Consider the following 20,397-nt stretch of genomic DNA (forward strand, 5'->3'; position numbering starts at 1 on the left):
AAGGTTACACACCCTACATCACTCTGCTCTGCAAGGTTACGCACCCTCCCTCACTCTGCTCTGCAAGGTTACACACCCTTCATCACTCTGCTCTGAAAGGTTAAACACCCTCCCTCACTCTGCTCTGAAAGGTTACACACCCTCCCTCACTCTGCTCTGAAAGGTTAGACACCCTCCATCACTCTGCTCTGAAAGGTTACACACCCTCCCTCACTCTGCTCTGCTCTGAAAGGTTACACACCCTTCATCACTCTGCTCTGAAAGGTTACACACCCTCCCTCACTCTGCTCTGAAAGGTTGCACACCCTCCCTCACTCTGCTCTGAAAGGTTACACACCCTTCATCACTCTGCTCTGCTCTGAAAGGTTACGCACCCTCCCTCACTCTGCTCTGAAAGGTTACACACCCTTCATCACTCTGCTCTGCTCTGAAAGGTTACGCACCCTCCCTCACTCTGCTCTGAAATGTTACACACCCTCCCTCACTCTGCTCTGCTCTGAAAGGTTACACACCCTCCCTCACTCTGCTCTGAAATGTTACACACCCTCCCTCACTCTGCTCTGCTCTGAAAGGTTACACACCCTCCCTCACTCTGCTCTGCTCTGAAAGGTTACACACCCTCCCTCACTCTACTCTGAAATGTTACACACCCTCCCTCACTCTGCTCTGCTCTGAAATGTTACACACCCTCCATCACTCTGCTCTGAAAGGTTACACACCCTTCCTCACTCTGCTCTGAAAACCACTGACACGAAACCACAACAGATCCAAGTGCTTTATATATCTTTATGTTCGTTCATATGGACAAGCTGTGGACAGGTGATAGGTTTTAAAACAGTTGTATGTTTCATGTTAACATTGTTACAGTACTTTAGGACTGCCTAACTACAATCATTTTTTGTGTGCAAAGATTCTCCTGAAAGCATGGGACAGGAAAACAAGCAAAACCTTTTAGGCAAACTATACAGTGTCTATCAAACGTTACAAACGCCTTGTATACTGTACCCTGTCACAGAAAACATATAATGCATCACATTGCTACTGTTAAAGGAAATTAGTGCAAATCGCATGGAGGTCATACAAGCCCTGTATTCACACAGATAGAGAGTCAGTAATTATCTAGTTAGATTAGAACACTGAGAGAGAGTCAGTCATTATCTAGTTAGATTAGAACACAGAGGGAGAGTCAGTCATTATCTAGTTAGATTAGAACACAGAGGGAGAGTCAGTCATTATCTCGTTAGATTAGAACACAGAGAGAGAGTCAGTCATTATCTAGTTAGATTAGAACACAGAGAGAGAGAGTCAGTAATTATCTATTTAGATTAGAACAGAGAGAGAGAGAGAGAGTCAGTAATTATCTATTTAGATTAGAACCCAGAGACAGTCAGTAATTATCTAGTTAGATTAGAACACAGAGAGAGAGTCAGTAATTATCTAGTTAGATTAGAACACACACAGAGAGAGAGAGAGAGAGAGAGTCAGTAATTATCTATTTAGATTAGAACCCAGAGGCAGTCAGTAATTATCTAGTTAGATTAGAACACAGAGAGAGAGTCAGTCATTATCTAGTTAGATTAGAACACAGAGAGAGAGAGTCAGTCATTATCTAGTTAGATTAGAACACAGAGAGAGTCAGTAATTATCTAGTTAGATTAGAACACACAGAGAGAGAGAGTCAGTAATTATCTATTTAGATTAGAACAGAGAGAGAGAGAGAGAGAGAGAGAGAGTCAGTAATTATCTATTTAGATTAGAACCCAGAGTGAGTCAGTAATTATCTATTTAGATTAGAACCCAGAGTGAGTCAGTAATTATCTATTTAGATTAGAACACAGAGTCAATAATTATCTATTTATATTAGAACACAGGGAGAGAGTCAGTAATTATCTAGTTAGATTAGAACACAGAGAGAGAGTCAGTAATTATCTAGTTAGATTAGAACACACACAGAGAGAGAGAGAGAGAGTCAGTAATTATCTATTTAGATTAGAACACAGAGAGAGTCAGTAATTATCTATTTAGATTAGAACACAGAGAGAGAGAGTCAGTAATTATCTATTTAAATTAGAACAGAGAGAGAGTCGGTAATTATCTGTTTAGATTGGAACCCAGAGAAAGAGTCAATAATGATCTATTTAGATTAGAACCCAGAGAGAGTCAGTAATGATCTATTTAGATTAGAACCCAGAGCGAGTCAATAATGATCTATTTAGATTAGAACCCAGAGAGACAGAAAGCAGTCTCGAAGCTGCATAAAAAATGCCTTTGCTGCAGTAAAGATGCATCCACTTTAAAGCTAATGTTTTTACCTGTTCTGCAGCAACAGCTTTTTAATGTCCCTTAACTATAGGTTTATCAAATCAGCTCTTAATGAATGAACCAAGCTACTCCGCTGTAACTGTCACCTTCCCGGCTGAGATCCTCAGAGGGTGCCTCTTGCAGGTGTTGGAGAAGTAAGGGAACACTCTCTGGGTGAACTTGTGTTGGAACTTGTAGATGAGCGTGTTATCTGAGGCGTCGGAGAAGATCACCCTGCCTCTGTCCCAGTCCAGCTGCACTCTGACTTCCTGGGGCCTTCTCTTCAGGACCAGGGGGGTGGCGGTGGCCGTGCGGGCGCGGTATTCACCTCCATAGTAGCAGATGGTCCACAGGCCCCTCTCTAGAATAGAATGCAATAGAATAGAATGGAATAGAATGCAATAGAATAGCATGCAATAGAATAGAATGGAATAGAATGCAATAGAATAGCATGCAATAGAATAGAATGGAATAGAATAGAATGCAATAGAATAGAATGCAATAGAATAGAATGGAGTAGAATAGAATAGAATGCGATAGAATAGAATGGAATAGAATGGAATAGAATGGAATAGAATGGAATAGAATAGAATAGATTATACATATATTGTATTTATTTAACCTTTATTTAACTAGGCACGTCAGTTAAGAACAAATTGTTATTTACAATGACTTTATTGTCCATTTGAGAAAAGGTTTCTTTTTGCAGAACTTAACCACCACACGTGCACACATTCACAACGATTGGCACAGGGTCAGCCACAGAGCAGCGCCTCTGGACAGAGAGTTGTTGAAGTTATGTGCCTTGCTCAATGGCACAATGGCAAGGGACGGTACCTGGGCTCGGGGGGAACCACTCCTTCCTCGAGACCGTCTCCCGTGCCACGCCCACGGCCCACTCGCTGTTCACGCCCACCTCCACGTCCCAGGTGTGTCGTCCGGAGTTGAAGCCCTCGGAACCCAGGACACACTCATAGTAACAGAACCTCTCTGGGTTGTCAGGGAGTCGCTCCTCCTCCTCTGTGTACCGCAGGCTGGTCAGATCATCAGACAGAGACAGGCAGACATCAGCCGTGTTGGGGTCCAGAGTCACAGGAGCTGGATGTGAGGGAGGGAGGGAGGGAGGGAGGGAGGGAGAGAGGGAGAGAGGGAGAGAGGGAGAGAGAGAGGGAGAGGGAGAGAGAGGGAGAGAGAGGGAGAGAGAGGGAGAGAGGGAGAGAGGGAGAGAGAGAGAGGGAGAGAGGGAGAGAGGGAGAGAGAGAGAGAGAGAGAGAGAGAGAGAGAGAGAGAGAGAGAGAGAGAGAGAGAGAGAGAGAGAGAGAGAGTACATTGAGTTATCATTCCTACAGTACTCAAAATACATTATCTGCACATGTATTGTGGTGTTATGGTCTCCCTCTACTCACTGTATGTAATGACGTCCTGCATCCTCTCCCAGACTCTGTAGTTGAGACAGCCCAGGTGTTTGGCCACATCCAGCAGAGCTCCTGTCACCTCCTCTGGCTCCTGTACTGTCACCTGAGTCCTGTCAGAAGAAGGTTCATGTGTCAGCAGGTTTACATAATGTATAATCCCTTGTGACAGACAGACAGAGGGAGCCCATGCGGAATTTGGTTATAGGTGAGATTTGGTTGTAGCTGAGATTAGGTTCAAAATTAGATTTGGTTTTCGGTGAGATTAGGTTGCAGGTGAGATTAGGTTGTAGGTGAGATTAGGTTGTAGGTGAGATTAGGTTGTAGGTGAGATTAGGTTATAGGTGAGATTAGGTTGTAGGTGAGATTAGGTTATAGGTGAGATTAGGTTGTAGGTGAGATTAGGTTATAGGTGAGATTAGGTTGTATGTGCTAAATTAGGTTATAGGTGAGATTAGGTTATAGGTGAGATTATGTTATAGGTGAGATTAGGTTATAGGTAAAATTAGGTTATAGGTGAGATTACGTTCGAGGTGAGATTAGATTAGATGTGAGATTAGGTTAGAGGTGAGATTAGGTTAGAGGTGAGATTAGGTTAGAGGTGAGATTAGGTTAGAGGTGAGATTAGGTTAGAGGTGAGATTAGGTTAGAGGTGAGATTAGGTTAGAGGTGAGATTAGGTTAGAGGTGAGATTAGGTTATAGGTGCTGAGATTACAAGATGCACAACTATGAAGGAAAAGAGTAGAGCAACACACCCACCTCTCAGAGGTCCTCTTGAAGTTCTAATGGAAAATATGACGTCTTTACTTGAAAGGCAAACGATAATATCCTTAAATTACAACCTCTTTTCATACCGTGATCTCGTTCTCTGATGAGTCCGTACCTTGAGGAAGGATATGTCATCACCAGTGTCCATGGCCTTCACCGTCACCTCAATGGCCTCAGCTAGAGAGTTGATCTGGTCTGTTGTTCTGTCTGTCCTGTCCCTCATCCCCTGGGTCTTCTCCGCTTCCTCTTCCTTCAGAGCAGAGATCACAGCAGCTTCCTCATCTCGGAGGAACTGGTGCAGCTTCTCAAACTGCTGCTGGACCAGGCGCTCGGTCTGCTGTGCCTGGCTCTGCAGGGGGTAAACGGGGATATAGGGGACGACGGGGAAAAGAAGGAATGAAAGGAGGAGATGCAGGAGATGGAGGGAATAGCAGAATCCCAATGACCTCATCTCTATCAATACTTTAGCAGTTTATCAAGTGGAATTAGGAGCTCAGGAAATTATGTCAATGATAATGTACTTCGACTGGATCTATTGTCTGATATCAATGATAATGTACTTCGACTGGATCTATTGTCTGATATCAATGATAATGTACTTCGACTGGATCTACTGTCTGCTATCAGTGATAATGTACTTCGACTGGATCTACTGTCTGATATCAATGATAATGTACTTCGACTGGATCTACTGTCTGATATCAATGATAATGTACTTCGACTGGATCTACTGTCTGATATCAATGATAATATACTTCGACTTGATCTACTTTCTGATATATAGTATGATAATGTACTTCGACTGGATCTACTGTCTGATATCAATGATAATGTACTTCGAATGGATCTACTTTCTGATATATAGTATGATAATGTACTTCGACTGGATCTACTGTCTGATATCAATGATAATATACTTCGAATGGATCTACTTTCTGATATATAGTATGATAATGTACTTCGACTGGATCTACTGTCTGATATCAATGATAATGTACTTCGAATGGATCTATTGTCTGATATCAATGATAATGTACTTCGAATGGATCTACTGTCTGATATCAATGATAATGTACTTCGACTGGATCTCCTGCTGGATATCAACGATAATGTACTTCGACTGGATCTATTGTCTGATATCAATGATAATGTACTTCGAATGGATCTATTGTCTGATATCAACGATAATGTACTTCGACTGGATCTACTTTCTGATATATAGTATGGTAATGTACTTCGACTGGATCTATTGTCTGATATCAATGATAATGTACCTCGACTGGATCTACTGTCTGATATCAATGATAATGTACCTCGACTGGATCTACTGTCTGATATCAATGATAATGTACTTCGACTGGATCTACTGACTGATATCAATGATAATGTACTTTGACTGGATCTACTGTCTGATATCAACGATAATGTACTTCGACTGGATCTACTGTCTGATATCAATGATAATGTACCTCGACTGGATCTACTGACTGATATCAATGATAATGTACTTCGACTGGATCTACTGTCTGATATCAACGATAATGTACTTCGACTGGATCTCCTGTCTGATATCAATGATAATGTACTTCTACTGTATGATATTGATAATGTACTTTGACTGAATCTGCTGTTTCAACATCAATCCCAGTTATTGTGCTGTTACCATTTCACAGTCCTGATGGGAGTATATTCGACCAATGGGACGACACAGAACTAGTCACATACAAACCCAGAAATGATCCATCGTTCTGTCTATGGATGGATCCTCCTAACCTTGGTGTGTTCAGCTGACCCCTACTAACCTTGATGTGTTCAGCTGACCCCTCCTAACCTTGGTGTGTTCAGCTGACCCCTCCTAACCTTGATGTGTTCAGCCCTCTTGACCCCTCCTAACCTTGATGTGTTCAGCTGACCCCTCCTAACCTTGATGTGTTCAGCTGACCCCTCCTAACCTTGGTGTGTTCAGCTGACCCCTCCTAACCTTGATGTGTTCAGCTGACCCCTCCTAACCTTGATGTGTTCAGCTGACCCTCCTAACCTTGGTGTGTTCAGCTGACCCCTCCTAACCTTGATGTGTTCAGCTGACCCTCCTAACCTTGATGTGTTCAGCTGACCCCTCCTAACCTTGGTGTGTTCAGCTGACCCCTCCTAACCTTGGTGTGTTCAGCTGACCCCTCCTAACCTTGGTGTGTTCAGCTGACCCCTCCTAACCTTGGTGTGTTCAGCTGACCCCTCCTAACCTTGATGTGTTCAGCCCTTTTGACCCCTCCTAACCTTGATGTGTTCAGCCCTTTTGACCCCTCCTAACCTTGATGTGTTCAGCTGACCCCTCCTAACCTTGGTGTGTTCAGCTGACCCCTCCTAACCTTGATGTGTTCAGCTGACCCCTCCTAACCTTGATGTGTTCAGCTGACCCCTCCTAACCTTGATGTGTTCAGCTGACCCCTCCTAACCTTGGTGTGTTCAGCTGACCCCTCCTAACCTTGGTGTGTTCAGCTGACCCCTCCTAACCTTGATGTGTTCAGCTGACCCCTCCTAACCTTGGTGTGTTCAGCTGACCCCTCCTAACCTTGGTGTGTTCAGCTGACCCCTCCTAACCTTGGTGTGTTCAGCTGACCCCTCCTAACCTTGGTGTGTTCAGCTGACCCCTCCTAACCTTGATGTGTTCAGCCCTTTTGACCCCTCCTAACCTTGATGTGTTCAGCCCTTTTGACCCCTCCTAACCTTGATGTGTTCAGCTGACCCCTCCTAACCTTGGTGTGTTCTACTGACCCCTCCTAACCTTGATGTGTTCAGCTGACCTCTCCTAACCTTGATGTGTTCAGCTGACCCCTCCTAACCTTGGTGTGTTCAGCCCTTTTGACCCCTCCTAACCTTGGTGTGTTCAGCTGACCCCTCCTAACCTTGGTGTGTTCTACTGACCCCTCCTAACCTTGATGTGTTCAGCTGACCTCTCCTAACCTTGATGTGTTCAGCTGACCCCTCCTAACCTTGGTGTGTTCAGCCCTCTTGACCCCTCCTAACCTTGATGTGTTCAGCTGACCCCTTCTAACCTTGATGTGTTCAGCTGACCCCTCCTAACCTTGATGTGTTCAGCCCTCTTGACCCCTCCTAACCTTGATGTGTTCAGCCCTCTTGACCCCTCCTAACCTTGATGTGTTCAGCTGACCCCTCCTAACCTTGATGTGTTCAGCCCTCTTGACCCCTCCTAACCTTGATGTGTTCAGCCCTCTTGACCCCTCCTAACCTTGATGTGTTCAGCTGACCCCTCCTAACCTTGATGTGTTCAGCTGACCCCTCCTAACCTTGATGTGTTCAGCCCTCTTGACCCCTCCTAACCTTGATGTGTTCAGCTGACCCCTCCTAACCTTGGTGTGTTCTACTGACCCCTCCTAACCTTGATGTGTTCAGCTGACCTCTCCTAACCTTGATGTGTTCAGCTGACCCCTCCTAACCTTGGTGTGTTCAGCCCTTTTGACCCCTCCTAACCTTGGTGTGTTCAGCTGACCCCTCCTAACCTTGGTGTGTTCTACTGACCCCTCCTAACCTTGATGTGTTCAGCTGACCTCTCCTAACCTTGATGTGTTCAGCTGACCCCTCCTAACCTTGGTGTGTTCAGCCCTCTTGACCCCTCCTAACCTTGATGTGTTCAGCTGACCCCTTCTAACCTTGATGTGTTCAGCTGACCCCTCCTAACCTTGATGTGTTCAGCCCTCTTGACCCCTCCTAACCTTGATGTGTTCAGCCCTCTTGACCCCTCCTAACCTTGATGTGTTCAGCTGACCCCTCCTAACCTTGATGTGTTCAGCTGACCCCTCCTAACCTTGATGTGTTCAGCCCTCTTGACCCCTCCTAACCTTGATGTGTTCAGCTGACCCCTCCTAACCTTGATGTGTTCAGCTGACCCCTCCTAACCTTGGTGTGTTCAGCCCTCTTGACCCCTCCTAACCTTGGTGTGTTCAGCTGACCCCTCCTAACCTTGGTGTGTTCAGCTGACCCCTCCTAACCTTGATGTGTTCAGCTGACCCCTCCTAACCTTGATGTGGTCAGCCCTCTTGACCCCTCCTAACCTTGATGTGTTCAGCCCTCTTGACCCCTCCTAACCTTGGTGTGTTCAGCCCCTTTGACCCCTCCTAACCTTGATGTGTTCAGCCCTTTTGACCCCTCCTAACCTTGATGTGTTCAGCCCTTTTGACCCCTCCTAACCTTGGTGTGTTCAGCTGACCTCTCCTAACCTTGGTGTGTTCAGCTGACCCCTCCTAACCTTGATGTGTTCAGCTGACCCCTCCTAACCTTGATGTGTTCAGCCCTCTTGACCCCTCCTAACCTTGATGTGTTCAGCTGACCCCTCCTAACCTTGATGTGTTCAGCTGACTCCTCACAGGTCTGTTTGACAGTGTTCAGAGCCTCCAACTTCTCTTGTAGAGGTCTCAGGGCAGACGTCAGCTCCCTCTGGGGTCAGAGGTCAGTGGTTAGAGAGAGGTCAGGGGTGAGTCAACATACACATATGTGTGACAGTGATCAACCAAAGATTGTCTCCATCACACCTGGTTAGGGATTGTAACAACCACGTCAGATCAGTTGTACTGTAGGAGAGAGTGGGGTAAGGAGAGCCAAAGGGGTAAGATGAGCCAACCTTGTTTCTAGGAAATCATACAAAAATGTATAATTTTACAAAATATTTAGGAAGAGGTCATAATTTCATGGAGTCTGTGAAGGAAGAAACCACGTGGAAAAAAGTGATAAGAAAGAGGTCCAAATAAAACGTGGTTTCATGATGTTTGTATCTAAACCAAAGTAGGTAATATTAAGATTGCAGGGTAGCCTCGTGGTTAGAGTGTTGGACTAGTAAGCAAAAGGTTGCAAGTTCAAATCGGGGAGCTGACAGGTACAAATCTGTCATTCTGCCCCTGAACAGGCAGTTAACCCACTGTTCCTAGGCCGTCATTGAAAATACGAATTTGTTCTTAACTGACTTGCCTAGTAAAATTTAAAGATTGTTTTATACATCAGTTGGGGTCTCTATCAGCTTCAATATGAGGTCTTAAACCTGCCATGAAAGTGCATCCTTGTAGCTGTGTGGACTAATATAGTCAACATGTTTTCCTTGTGGTAAATTGAGCCAATGACAATTTGAGCAAATTGAAGTGTTTTCTTCCCAGGCAAAATCCAAGGCATTATCTCTGGCATTATCTCTGGGATATGAGGTAACAACAGGGCCTGGCCCATGTTAAAAGTGTTTCTTAGGTGTTAAGCCTGAGTTCAGATGCTTAAAATGCTGTTTTAAAAAAAAGTGATTTTGATTTGGGAAATAAAAATTGACATGTTTTTTTAACAAGGTAGTGGTAAAATTTAATTCAGTTCAGAAATTTGTAGGCGGCTTATCTTACCCTGTCCCGGGCTCAACTTACCTCATAAGGTGTGCCAAGAGGCAACTTTTTTATTGGACAAGCTATATTTTCAAAACTGTAATGTTTACATGAATTCTGATTTTATTCATGGAGCAGTGTTGGGATGGTGTGCGGCTGGACTGTGTTTCCCCCGAGGAGCAGTTGAAGTTATGTCACAATTTGCCACTGAACTATTGCAGCTCTGCGTTTGAATTCCGCTTTCGTCTCTGAGTATCTGTGTAGGTAGTCAGTCACAACACTCTCACCTTGCAGTCGTGCACAGCCTCCTCCGTGGGACAACACTCGTGGTCGTCGTGCTCCTCGCTCTGACACGCCACACACACCATCTCCTTGTCCTCCACACAATACAACGTCAGCCTCTCCCCGTGCAGAGGACACAGCTCCCTGTCCAGGTCCTCTACCCCTCCATCCCTGGCCCGCCGCGGCTGCCCTTGGAACAGAGAGTCCAGCAGTCTCTTCAGGACGCAGTCCAGCAGGTCTCTGCCGTAGCAGATGGTACAGCCCCCCTGGCCCAGCTCGCCCTCACACAGCCCCAGGCAGGCCTCACACAGGCTGTGGCCACACGGCAGGACCAGGGGCCCTGCTCCCTGACAGCCTGGGCACACAGCCTCTTCCCTGGGGAGAGAGGGCTCATCACCCCTTTGCTGCTCAGACGCCATGGAAACAGATTGATCTCTCCTTGATCACTGGATCTTTGACAGGTGCCTCTTGCTACAGTATTATGGTCTGTTGCTCTGCTACTATCTGCAGCCGCTTGCTTAATGTTTAATGCGTAGCAGTGATTACACAATCACTGGTGCTGTTTGGCCACAACAGGAAACCCCCCTGGTGGCTATTTATAGTCAGGTGTTACTGTTTTTAAACAGACGGACGGACAGCTCTCAATGGCTCGTCTCAGAAACACGACCCTTAAACAGGAGTTTCAAAATGTTTCAGCTCCGTGTTCATCCTTTTCCAGCACCACCCCAACATCAACATCTGGGTAAACGGTGTGTTTCTGTGTTTTCTAGTAAACCAGAGGAAGATTCAGCGCATTCGGAAAGTTTTCAGACTTTTTACCACATTTTGTTATGTTATAGTTTTATTCCCAAATGTATTAAATAACAAAATGTCTTCATAAAATCTACACACAATATCCCCCACAATGATAAAGTGAAAATATTTATTTTAGAAATGTATTAAAAACATAAATACCTTTTATTTATATAAGTATTCAGACCCTTTGCTATGAGAATCGAATTTGAGCTCAAGTGCATCCTGTTTCCATTGAGCAAATTTTCAGTAACTGGCCTACCTGCTCTAACCAATGGGCTTCCTGCTCTAACCACTAGGCTACCTGCTCTAACCAATGGGCTTCCTGCTCTAACCACTAGGCTACCTGCTCTGACCACTAGGCTACCTGCTCTAACCAATGGGCTACCTGCTCTAACCACTAGGCTACCTGCTCTGACCACTAGGCTACCTGCTCTAACCAATGGGCTACCTGCTCTAACCACTAGGCTACCTGCTCTAACCAATGGGCTTCCTGCTCTAACCAATGGGCTTCCTGCTCTAACCACTAGGCTACCTGCTCTAACCAATGGGCTTCCTGCTCTAACCAATGGGCTTCCTGCTCTAACCACTAGGCTACCTGCTCTAACCAATGGGCTACCTGCTCTAACCACTAGGCTACCTGCTCTGACCACTAGGCTACCTGCTCTAACCAATGGGCTACCTGCTCTAACCACTAGGCTACCTGCTCTAACCAATGGGCTTCCTGCTCTAACCAATGGGCTTCCTGCTCTAACCAATGGGCTTCCTGCTCTAACCAATGGGCTTCCTGCTCTAACCACTAGGCTACCTGCTCTAACCAATGGGCTTCCTGCTCTAACCACTAGGCTACCTGCTCTAACCACTAGGCTACCTGCTCTAACCAATGGGCTTCCTGCTCTAACCAATGGGCTTCCTGCTCTAACCAATGGGCTTCCTGCTCTAACCAATGGGCTTCCTGCTCTAACCACTAGGCTACCTGCTCTAACCAATGGGCTTCCTGCTCTAACCACTAGGCTACCTGCTCTAACCACTAGGCTACCTGCTCTAACCACTAGGCTACCTGCTCTAACCAATGGGCTTCCTGCTCTAACCACAAGGCTACCTGCTCTAACCAATGGGCTTCCTGCTCTAACCACTAGGCTACCTGCTCTGACCACTAGGCTACCTTCTCTAACCACTAGGCTACCTGCTCTAACCACTAGGCTACCTGCTCTAACCACTAGGCTACCTGCTCTAACCCTAGGCTACCTTCTCTAACCACTAGGCTACCTTCTCTAACCACTAGACTACCTTCTCTAACCACTAGGCTACCTGCTCTAACCACTAGGCTACCTGTTCTAACCACTAGGCTACCTGCTCTAACCACTAGGCTACCTGCTCTGACCACTAGGCTACCTTCTCTAACCACTAGGCTACATGCTCTAACCACTAGGCTACCTGCTCGAACCACAAGGCTACCTTCTCTAACCACTAGGCTACCTTCTCTAACCACTAGGCTAACCACAAGGCTACCTTCTCTAACCACTAGGCTACCTGCTCTAACCACTAGGCTACCTTCTCTAACCACCAGGCTACCTTCTCTAACCACTAGGCTACCTTCTCTAACCACTAGGCTCCCTGCCGCCCCAGTATCCATCTCTGTGTTGATAAGAGAGTTTGGGTTAAGATATGTGCTCTGCAACCCATTTCTACCCAGAGTTCTCCCTGGTAAACTGCCATTGACATTGTAATTGTATCATGTAACACTGGCAAATACCTGATATATTCGACAACTTATTCAAGGAGGGAAATCTCTTATTCAAAAAGAGTAAAGACAGATCAGAGCAGAGGCTTCTGGTTCACATGCTAGCACCGTACTCATCAAGGCTATGTTTATTGAATCTCAAAATAACAATGCACACACACTGCAAAAAAACAAATAGCTTACAAAATTCGCATTAACAATTCAAATGAAAAGTACTTAATGTATCTATGTTCACATACATTCAGTAGGCCGACCTACATTCACCGTGCATTGAGATGTTTCTATGTGTATCTATGTTCACATACATTCAGTAGGCCGACCTACATTCACCGTGCATTGAGATGTTTCTATGTGTATCTATGTTCACATACATTCAGTAGGCCGACCTACATTCACCGTGCATTGAGATGTTTCTATGTGTATTTATGTTCTAATACATCTGACATACACTGAGCGGACAAAACATTAGGAACACCTTCCTGATATTGAGTTGCACCTCCCCCTTGTGCCCTCAGAACAGCTTCAGATGTTTGTGCATGGACTCTACAGGGATGCTGACCCATTTCACACTTTAGCAGACGCTCTTATCCAGAGCGACTTGAGTTAAGTGCCTTGCTCAAGGGCACATCGGCAGATTCTTCCCCCTTATTCTGCTAGGGGATTCAAACCAGCAACCTTTCAGTTACTAAGTTCTTAAGTGCTTGGCTACCTACTGTACCACCCTATACGTCCCCCAGTTGTTCTCAAGTTGGCTGGATGTCCTTTAGGTGGTGGACCATTGTTGATATACACGGGAAACTGTTGAGCATGAAAAATCCAGCAGCGTTGCACTTCTTGACACTAACCGATGCGCCTGAAACATTATGGGCGGTAGGTGTTATGGGCGGGACATGGGGGGGCTGGCCTGCCCTACCTACCTCCCTCCTTGCCCGTCCAAATAAAATAGAGAAATATTGAACGTTTATTTGGCCAAGACGCGCGCCGACAGGAATACGCATCAATCTCAGATAAAGCATTCGAGCGAGCGAAAAAGCATCCCTCTGTCTCCGTATGTGATGCTGTCTGGACAAAAGGAGTATGACATGTAGTACCTTTTCCTGCCAGATATTATCAGATACATGGTCTACACCTAAGGAAACAGAGGGGCGCTGTTTCTCTCGCTCGTTTTAACATAGATGATTTGGCAAAGCGAGAGGACTCACTCTCGCCAGAATAAATCCTGAAATAACCCAATGCGTTTCTATGGGCATGATATGCAAGACCTAAGCTTGAAGCCTGCATTCCCGCCTTTGGAACGACTCACATTGTTAGAACGGAGACATCAACGTCTCGTCATTATATATAGTTATCTCTGGTTTCAGCCACTTGCGAATTAGAAAGGGAAGTTAGCGGGAACACAGTGTTCAGATGCTGGCTTCCCCTAAAGTAATTGATGTTTTTTATCAACATTAAACAATTACTCCTGTCCCAATAAAATAATTCTAAATACTTTACCAGAGAGCTAAACTTAGCCACAGAGCATCATAAGCGGCAGGTAGCCTGGGGGATAGAGCATTGGGCCAGTAACCGAAAAGTTGCTAGACCGAATCCCCAGAGCTGACAAGGTAAACATCTGTTGTTCTGCCCCTGAACAAGGCAGTTAACCCACTGTTCCCAAGCCGTCATTGTAAATATGATTTTGTTCTTAACTAGTTAAATAAAAATAGTTATGGATTGTTTGCCTATTCCTATTTGGGAAACCAGCAATTTGGGCAGCGCGCATGGCAATAGACCTGGCTGATTATTGAGTTGTGGCTGTCAGTGAAAAACATCTCAAATGTGTGAAGATAATGCGTCTCGAGACTAATTTAAAAATGTTGCAACAAGAAGTAGGGGAGGGATGTGTCGCGAAGATATGGGCGTCTCTCTCCAGAATGCTTCCCCTGTGGTCTCCTGACAATTACTGCACATTCATTGTTGTGAATTGTTTGCTCTTCGATTGTTTGTTTTGTTCAATTCTCCATCATATATGTAACCAGTAGGCATAGTAGATGTGCCGTTCATCCCGTCATTTGGTTACATTTCTGTTAATGTATGCATTTACAGTCATTTACCGTTCTCCTTCCCACGAGTGGAAAAACGTTGTTTGTAACATTAACATTAACATTTAAGTCATTTAGCAGACGCTCTTATCCAGAGCGACTTACAAATTGGTGAATTCACCTTTTTTTTTTTGTAGAGTTCACAACCTGATACACGTGTGAGAAACAACATGTACCGGTTTATTTTATGTCCAGCTGATAGAGCAATGAGCATGTATGTGGTTTCTCTGTCCTGATAACGTTGAGTCATAGCTCAAGTCAAGACAGATGGAAAGGGAGGCTGAGTAGAGCGATTCATGAGAACCTGCATTTTCATCAGGATATTTTACTGTTTTCATTTTGTCGGCTTTAGGCCTATGTATTCTATTGTTTTCATTTTGTCGGCTTTAGGCCTATGTCTTCTATTGTTTTCATTTTGTCAGCTTTAGGCCTCTGTATTCTATTGTTTTCATTTTGTCAGCTTTAGGCCTATGTATTCTATTGTTTTCATTTTGTCAGCTTTAGGCCTATGTATTCTATTGTTTTCATTTTGTCAGCTTTAGGCCTATGTATTCTATTGTTTATTTGTCGGCTTTAGGCCTCTGTATTCTATTGTTTTCATTTTGTCGGCTTTAGGCCTATGTATTCTATTGTGTTCATTTTGTCGGCTTTAGGCCTATGTATTCTATTGTTTTCATTTTGTCGGCTTTAGGCCTCTATGTATTCTATTGTTTTCATTTTGTCGGCTTTAGGCCTATGTATTCTATTGTTTTCATTTTGTCGGCTTTAGGCCTATGTATTCTATTGTTTTCATTTTGTCGGCTTTAGGCCTCTGTATTCTATTGTGTTCATTTTGTCTGCTTTAGGCCTATGTATTCTATTGTTTTCATTTTGTCGGCTTTAGGCCTATGTATTCTATTGTTTTCATTTTGTCGGCTTTAGGCCTCTGTATTCTATTGTTTTCATTTTGTCGGCTTTAGGCCTCTGTATTCTATTGTTTTCATTTTGTCGGCTTTAGGCCTATGTATTCTATTGTTTTCATTTTGTCAGCTTTAGGCCTATGTATTCTATTGTTTATTTGTCGGCTTTAGACCTCTGTATTCTATTGTTTTCATTTTGTCAGCTTTAGGCCTATGTATTCTATTGTTTTCATTTTGTCGGCTTTAGGCCTCTGTATTCTATTGTTTTCATTTTGTCAGCTTTAGGCCTATGTATTCTATTGTTTTCATTTTGTCAGCTTTAGGCCTATGTATTCTATTGTTTTCATTTTGTCGGCTTTAGGCCTATGTATTCTATTGTTTTCATTTTGTCAGCTTTAGGCCTATGTATTCTATTGTTTATTTGTCGGCTTTAGGCCTCTGTATTCTATTGTTTTCATTTTGTCGGCTTTAGGCCTATGTATTCTATTGTATTCATTTTGTCGGCTTTAGGCCTCTATGTATTCTATTGTTTTCATTTTGTCGGCTTTAGGCCTCTATGTATTCTATTGTTTTCATTTGTCGGCTTTAGGCCTCTATGTATTCTATTGTTTTCATTTTGTCGGCTTTAGGCCTATGTATTCTATTGTTTTCATTTTGTCGGCTTTAGGCCTATGTATTCTATTGTTTTCATTTTGTCGGCTTTAGGCCTCTGTATTCTATTGTGTTCATTTTGTCTGCTTTAGGCCTATGTATTCTATTGTTTTCATTTTGTCGGCTTTAGGCCTATGTATTCTATTGTTTTCATTTTGTCGGCTTTAGGCCTCTGTATTCTATTGTTTTCATTTTGTCGGCTTTAGGCCTCTGTATTCTATTGTTTTCATTTTGTCGGCTTTAGGCCTATGTATTCTATTGTTTTCATTTTGTCAGCTTTAGGCCTATGTATTCTATTGTTTATTTGTCGGCTTTAGACCTCTGTATTCTATTGTTTTCATTTTGTCAGCTTTAGGCCTATGTATTCTATTGTTTTCATTTTGTCGGCTTTAGGCCTCTGTATTCTATTGTTTTCATTTTGTCAGCTTTAGGCCTATGTATTCTATTGTTTTCATTTTGTCAGCTTTAGGCCTATGTATTCTATTGTTTTCATTTTGTCGGCTTTAGGCCTATGTATTCTATTGTTTTCATTTTGTCAGCTTTAGGCCTATGTATTCTATTGTTTATTTGTCGGCTTTAGGCCTCTGTATTCTATTGTTTTCATTTTGTCGGCTTTAGGCCTATGTATTCTATTGTATTCATTTTGTCGGCTTTAGGCCTCTATGTATTCTATTGTTTTCATTTTGTCGGCTTTAGGCCTCTATGTATTCTATTGTTTTCATTTGTCGGCTTTAGGCCTATGTATTCTATTGTGTTCATTTTGTCTGCTTTAGGCCCATGTATTCTATTGTGTTCATTTTGTCTGCTTTAGGCCCAGGTATTCTATTGTGTTCATTTTGTCGGCTTTAGGCCTATGTATTCTATTGTTTTCATTTTGTCGGCTTTAGGCCTCTGTATTCTATTGTTTTCATTTGTCGGCTTTAGGCCTATGTATTCTATTTTTTTCATTTTGTCGGCTTTAGGCCTCTATGTATTCTATTGTTTTCATTTGTCGGCTTTAGGCCTATGTATTCTATTGTTTTCATTTTGTCGGCTTTAGGCCTATGTATTCTATTGTTTTCATTTTGTCGGCTTTAGGCCTATGTCTTCTATTGTTTTCATTTTGTCAGCTTTAGGCCTATGTATTCTATTGTTTTCATTTTGTCAGCTTTAGGCCTATGTATTCTATTGTTTATTTGTCGGCTTTAGGCCTCTGTATTCTATTGTTTTCATTTTGTCGGCTTTAGGCCTATGTATTCTATTGTATTCATTTTGTCGGCTTTAGGCCTCTATGTATTCTATTGTGTTCATTTTGTCGGCTTTAGGCCTATGTATTCTATTGTTTTCATTTTGTCTGCTTTAGGCCTATGTATTCTATTGTTTTCATTTTGTCGGCTTTAGGCCTCTGTATTCTATTGTTTTCATTTGTCGGCTTTAGACCTATGTATTCTATTGTTTTCATTTTGTCGGCTTTAGGCCTATGTATTTTACTGTTTATTTGTCGGCTTTAGGCCTATGTATTTTACTGTGTTAAGCTGTTCTTAACGTTTCGTATACTCAGCGTATGTTAATACAGTAAAGTCATAAAATCAGTTTTCTCTGTCTGATCCATAGAGGAGAGAGGAGTTCAGGGGTTAGTCCTGGGGTGCTTCTAGGGTCTCCAGCGTCAGCCACAGCCCCCCCTCGGCCCTGAGCACCAGATGGGGTAGCCTCCTCACCTCCACCCCCCCTGGGGTCAAACGGAACCTCCTCAAGGTCAGTGCCACCACCACACGCAGCTCCGCCATGGCAAACTTCTGACCTATACAGTTCCTATAGCACAGAATTATCGGTGATGGTAGATACTGTATCATCATAGCCTGGTCTCCGGATCTGTTTGTGCTGTCATGCCATGCACAAACGGATCGGGGAACAGGTTCTAAACATTAGGCTATGTTATGCCTGGGCTGTGATGCTAATGTGTATAAAGATAATGTCAATTAGAATCCACACCTAGGTCCCGAAGAGAAAGGTATGAAGGCATGGGATGAACGGCCCTTTGAGTTCTCAGGGTCGAAGCGCATGGGGTTGTAGACCTGGAGAGAAGAAGAGTGAAATGCCATCAGACTAAAGTGACTGCCAGCGGCATTGTGAGAGGATATTAAGGAGCTCGTCAGAGCCCTGAGTGTCGATGTAGTAAACTGTACTAACGTCTGGGTCAGGCCAGATCTCAGGGTTGTGATGGGTCCCATAGATGCTCACCAGACAGATGCTACCTGATGTGGGAAAAGACATGAGACATTAGTATAAGAAACACACAGGCTCCGCCCACCTGAAGATCTGTCTTCTTCAGCTATCTATTTCCTGTGTTTATGTTGCCTTTCCGTTTAGTCTATAAGAACGCTAGAGCTTCGCCAGGGATTTAACGCACCGTCTCCACACGTACACTACCAGTCAAAAGTTTGGACACACCTACTCATTCCGGGGTTTTTCTCTTTGCATATTTGAGCTGTTCTCGCCTTAATATGGACTTGGACTTTTACCAAATAGGGCTATCTTCTGTATACCACCCCTACCTTGTCACAGCACAACTGATTGGCTCAAACGCATTAAGAAGGAAAGAAATTCCACAAATTCATTTTTTACAAGGAACACCTGTTAATTTAAATGCATTCCAGGTGACTACTTCATGAAGCTGGTTGAGAGAATGCCAAGCGTGTGCAAAACTGTCATCAAGGCAAAGGGTGGCAACTTTGAAGAAACTCAAAATATAAAATATATTTTGATTTGTTTAACACTTTTTTGGTTACTACATGATTCCATATGTGTTATTTCATAGTGTTGATGTCTTCACTCTATTCTACAAGGTAGAAAATTGTAAAAAATAAAGAAAAACCCTTGAATGAGTAGGTGTGTCCAAACCTTTGACTGGTATTGTATGTCACAAGAAAGAGAATACATTTTTTAGTGGAATTTAAAAAAGTGTTCACAAATTAGATCCGCTGAAATGAAAGCAACTTCTGAAAATGAACACCTGGATTGTTTAAGTAAAGCATGTTTAGATAGGTGTAATCTAGACCCAAGAGTGTTGATTTCTAATCAGAGTGTATCCTGCTATCGACACATTTGTTGAATTATGCAACAGAACGTGACAACAACAGTAAGTCATGAGGAGGTCTAGACAGAGCAGGTAGGGTAGACAGAGCTGGTAGTCTGGGCAGAGATGGTAGTCTGGGCAGAGCAGGTAGTCTGGACAGAGCAGGTAGTCTGGACAAAGCAGGTAGTCTGGACAGAGCAGGTAGGGTAGACAGAGCAGGTAGTCTGGACAGAGCAGGTAGGGTAGACAGAGCAGGTAGGGTAGACAGAGCAGGTAGGCTAGACAGAGCAGGTAGGCTAGACAGAGCAGGTAGTCTAGACAGAGCAGGTAGTCTAGACAGAGCAGGTAGGGTAGACAGAGCAGGTAGTCTAGACAGAGCAGGTAGTCTGGACAGAGCAGGTAGTCTGGACAGAGCAGGTAGTCTGGACAGAGCAGGTAGTCTAGACAGAGCAGGTAGTCTAGACAGAGCAGGTAGGGTAGACAGAGCAGGTAGTCTGGACAGAGCAGGTAGGGTAGACAGAGCAGGTAGTCTGGACAGAGCAGGTAGTCTGGACAGAGCAGGTAGTCTGGACAGAGCAGGTAGTCTAGACAGAGCAGGTAGTCTGGACAGAGCAGGTAGTCTGGACAGAGCAGGTAGGGTAGACAGAGCGGGTAGTCTGAACAGAGCAGGTAGTCTAGACAGAGCAGGTAGTCTAGACAGAGCAGGTAGTCTAGACAGAGTAGGTAGTCTAGACAGAGCAGGTAGTCTAGACAGAGCAGGTAGTCTAGACAGAGCAGGTAGTCTAGACAGAGTAGGTAGTCTAGACAGAGTAGGTAGTCTAGACAGAGCAGGTAGTCTAGACAGAGCAGACAGGGTAGACAGAGGAGGTAAGGTAGGCAGAGCACGTAGGGTGGACAGAGCAGGTAGGGTAGACAGAGCAGGTAGTCTGGACAGAGCAGGTAGTCTAGACAGAGCAGGTAGGGTAGACAGAGCAGGTAGTCTGAACAGAGCAGGTAGTCTAGACAGAGCAGGTAGTCTAGACAGAGCAGGTAGTCTGGACAG

The 20,397-nt window shown here is 44.0% G+C and overlaps 2 protein-coding genes across 3 annotated transcripts in view; both read right to left on the minus strand.

Annotated features, from left to right (window-relative positions):
- Positions 1–780: 780 nt before the first annotated feature.
- LOC135537800 (E3 ubiquitin-protein ligase TRIM39-like) lies at positions 781–10,670 on the minus strand. The gene is made up of 7 exons (XM_064963807.1): positions 10,139–10,670; positions 8,839–8,934; positions 4,598–4,831; positions 4,474–4,496; positions 3,708–3,826; positions 3,139–3,399; positions 781–2,662 (listed from the first exon to the last, which is right to left on the minus strand). Exons 1-7 carry the CDS (start codon positions 10,550–10,552, stop codon positions 2,388–2,390), a joined length of 1,422 nt encoding a protein of 473 aa, XP_064819879.1. The 5' UTR covers positions 10,553–10,670; the 3' UTR covers positions 781–2,387.
- Positions 10,671–12,762: 2,092 nt separating this feature from the next.
- LOC135537802 (cytochrome P450 4F3-like) overlaps positions 12,763–20,397 on the minus strand; it is a 28,890-nt gene continuing 21,255 nt past the window's right edge. For both annotated transcript variants that reach the window (XM_064963811.1, XM_064963810.1), the window contains exons 11-13: positions 18,470–18,534; positions 18,272–18,354; positions 12,763–18,091 (exon numbers count right to left, since the gene is read on the minus strand). In XM_064963811.1, the coding sequence (XP_064819883.1) occupies positions 17,914–18,091; positions 18,272–18,354; positions 18,470–18,534 (326 nt within the window). In that variant the 3' untranslated portion in view covers positions 12,763–17,913. The remainder of the gene's footprint in view (positions 18,092–18,271; positions 18,355–18,469; positions 18,535–20,397) is intronic.

Source organism: Oncorhynchus masou, unplaced genomic scaffold (assembly GCF_036934945.1).
Source record: "Oncorhynchus masou masou isolate Uvic2021 unplaced genomic scaffold, UVic_Omas_1.1 unplaced_scaffold_844, whole genome shotgun sequence".
In the NCBI taxonomy this organism is placed as follows: Eukaryota; Metazoa; Chordata; class Actinopteri; order Salmoniformes; family Salmonidae; genus Oncorhynchus; species Oncorhynchus masou.

What these genes read in the sequence shown, in the direction of transcription:
- LOC135537800 (XM_064963807.1), bottom strand. Translation starts at nt 10,552, where the DNA reads ATGGCGTCTGAGCAGCAAAGGGGTGATGAGCCCTCTCTCCCCAGGGAA. An exon ending in AGGCTGTGCACGACTGCAAG is followed by an intron (nt 8,935 to 10,138) that starts GTGAGAGTGTTG and finishes CTCTGACCCCAG; the next exon opens with AGGGAGCTGACGTCTGCCCT. An exon ending in GTGGTTCCCCCCGAGCCCAG is followed by an intron (nt 2,663 to 3,138) that starts GTACCGTCCCTT and finishes ATTCTATTCTAG; the next exon opens with AGAGGGGCCTGTGGACCATC.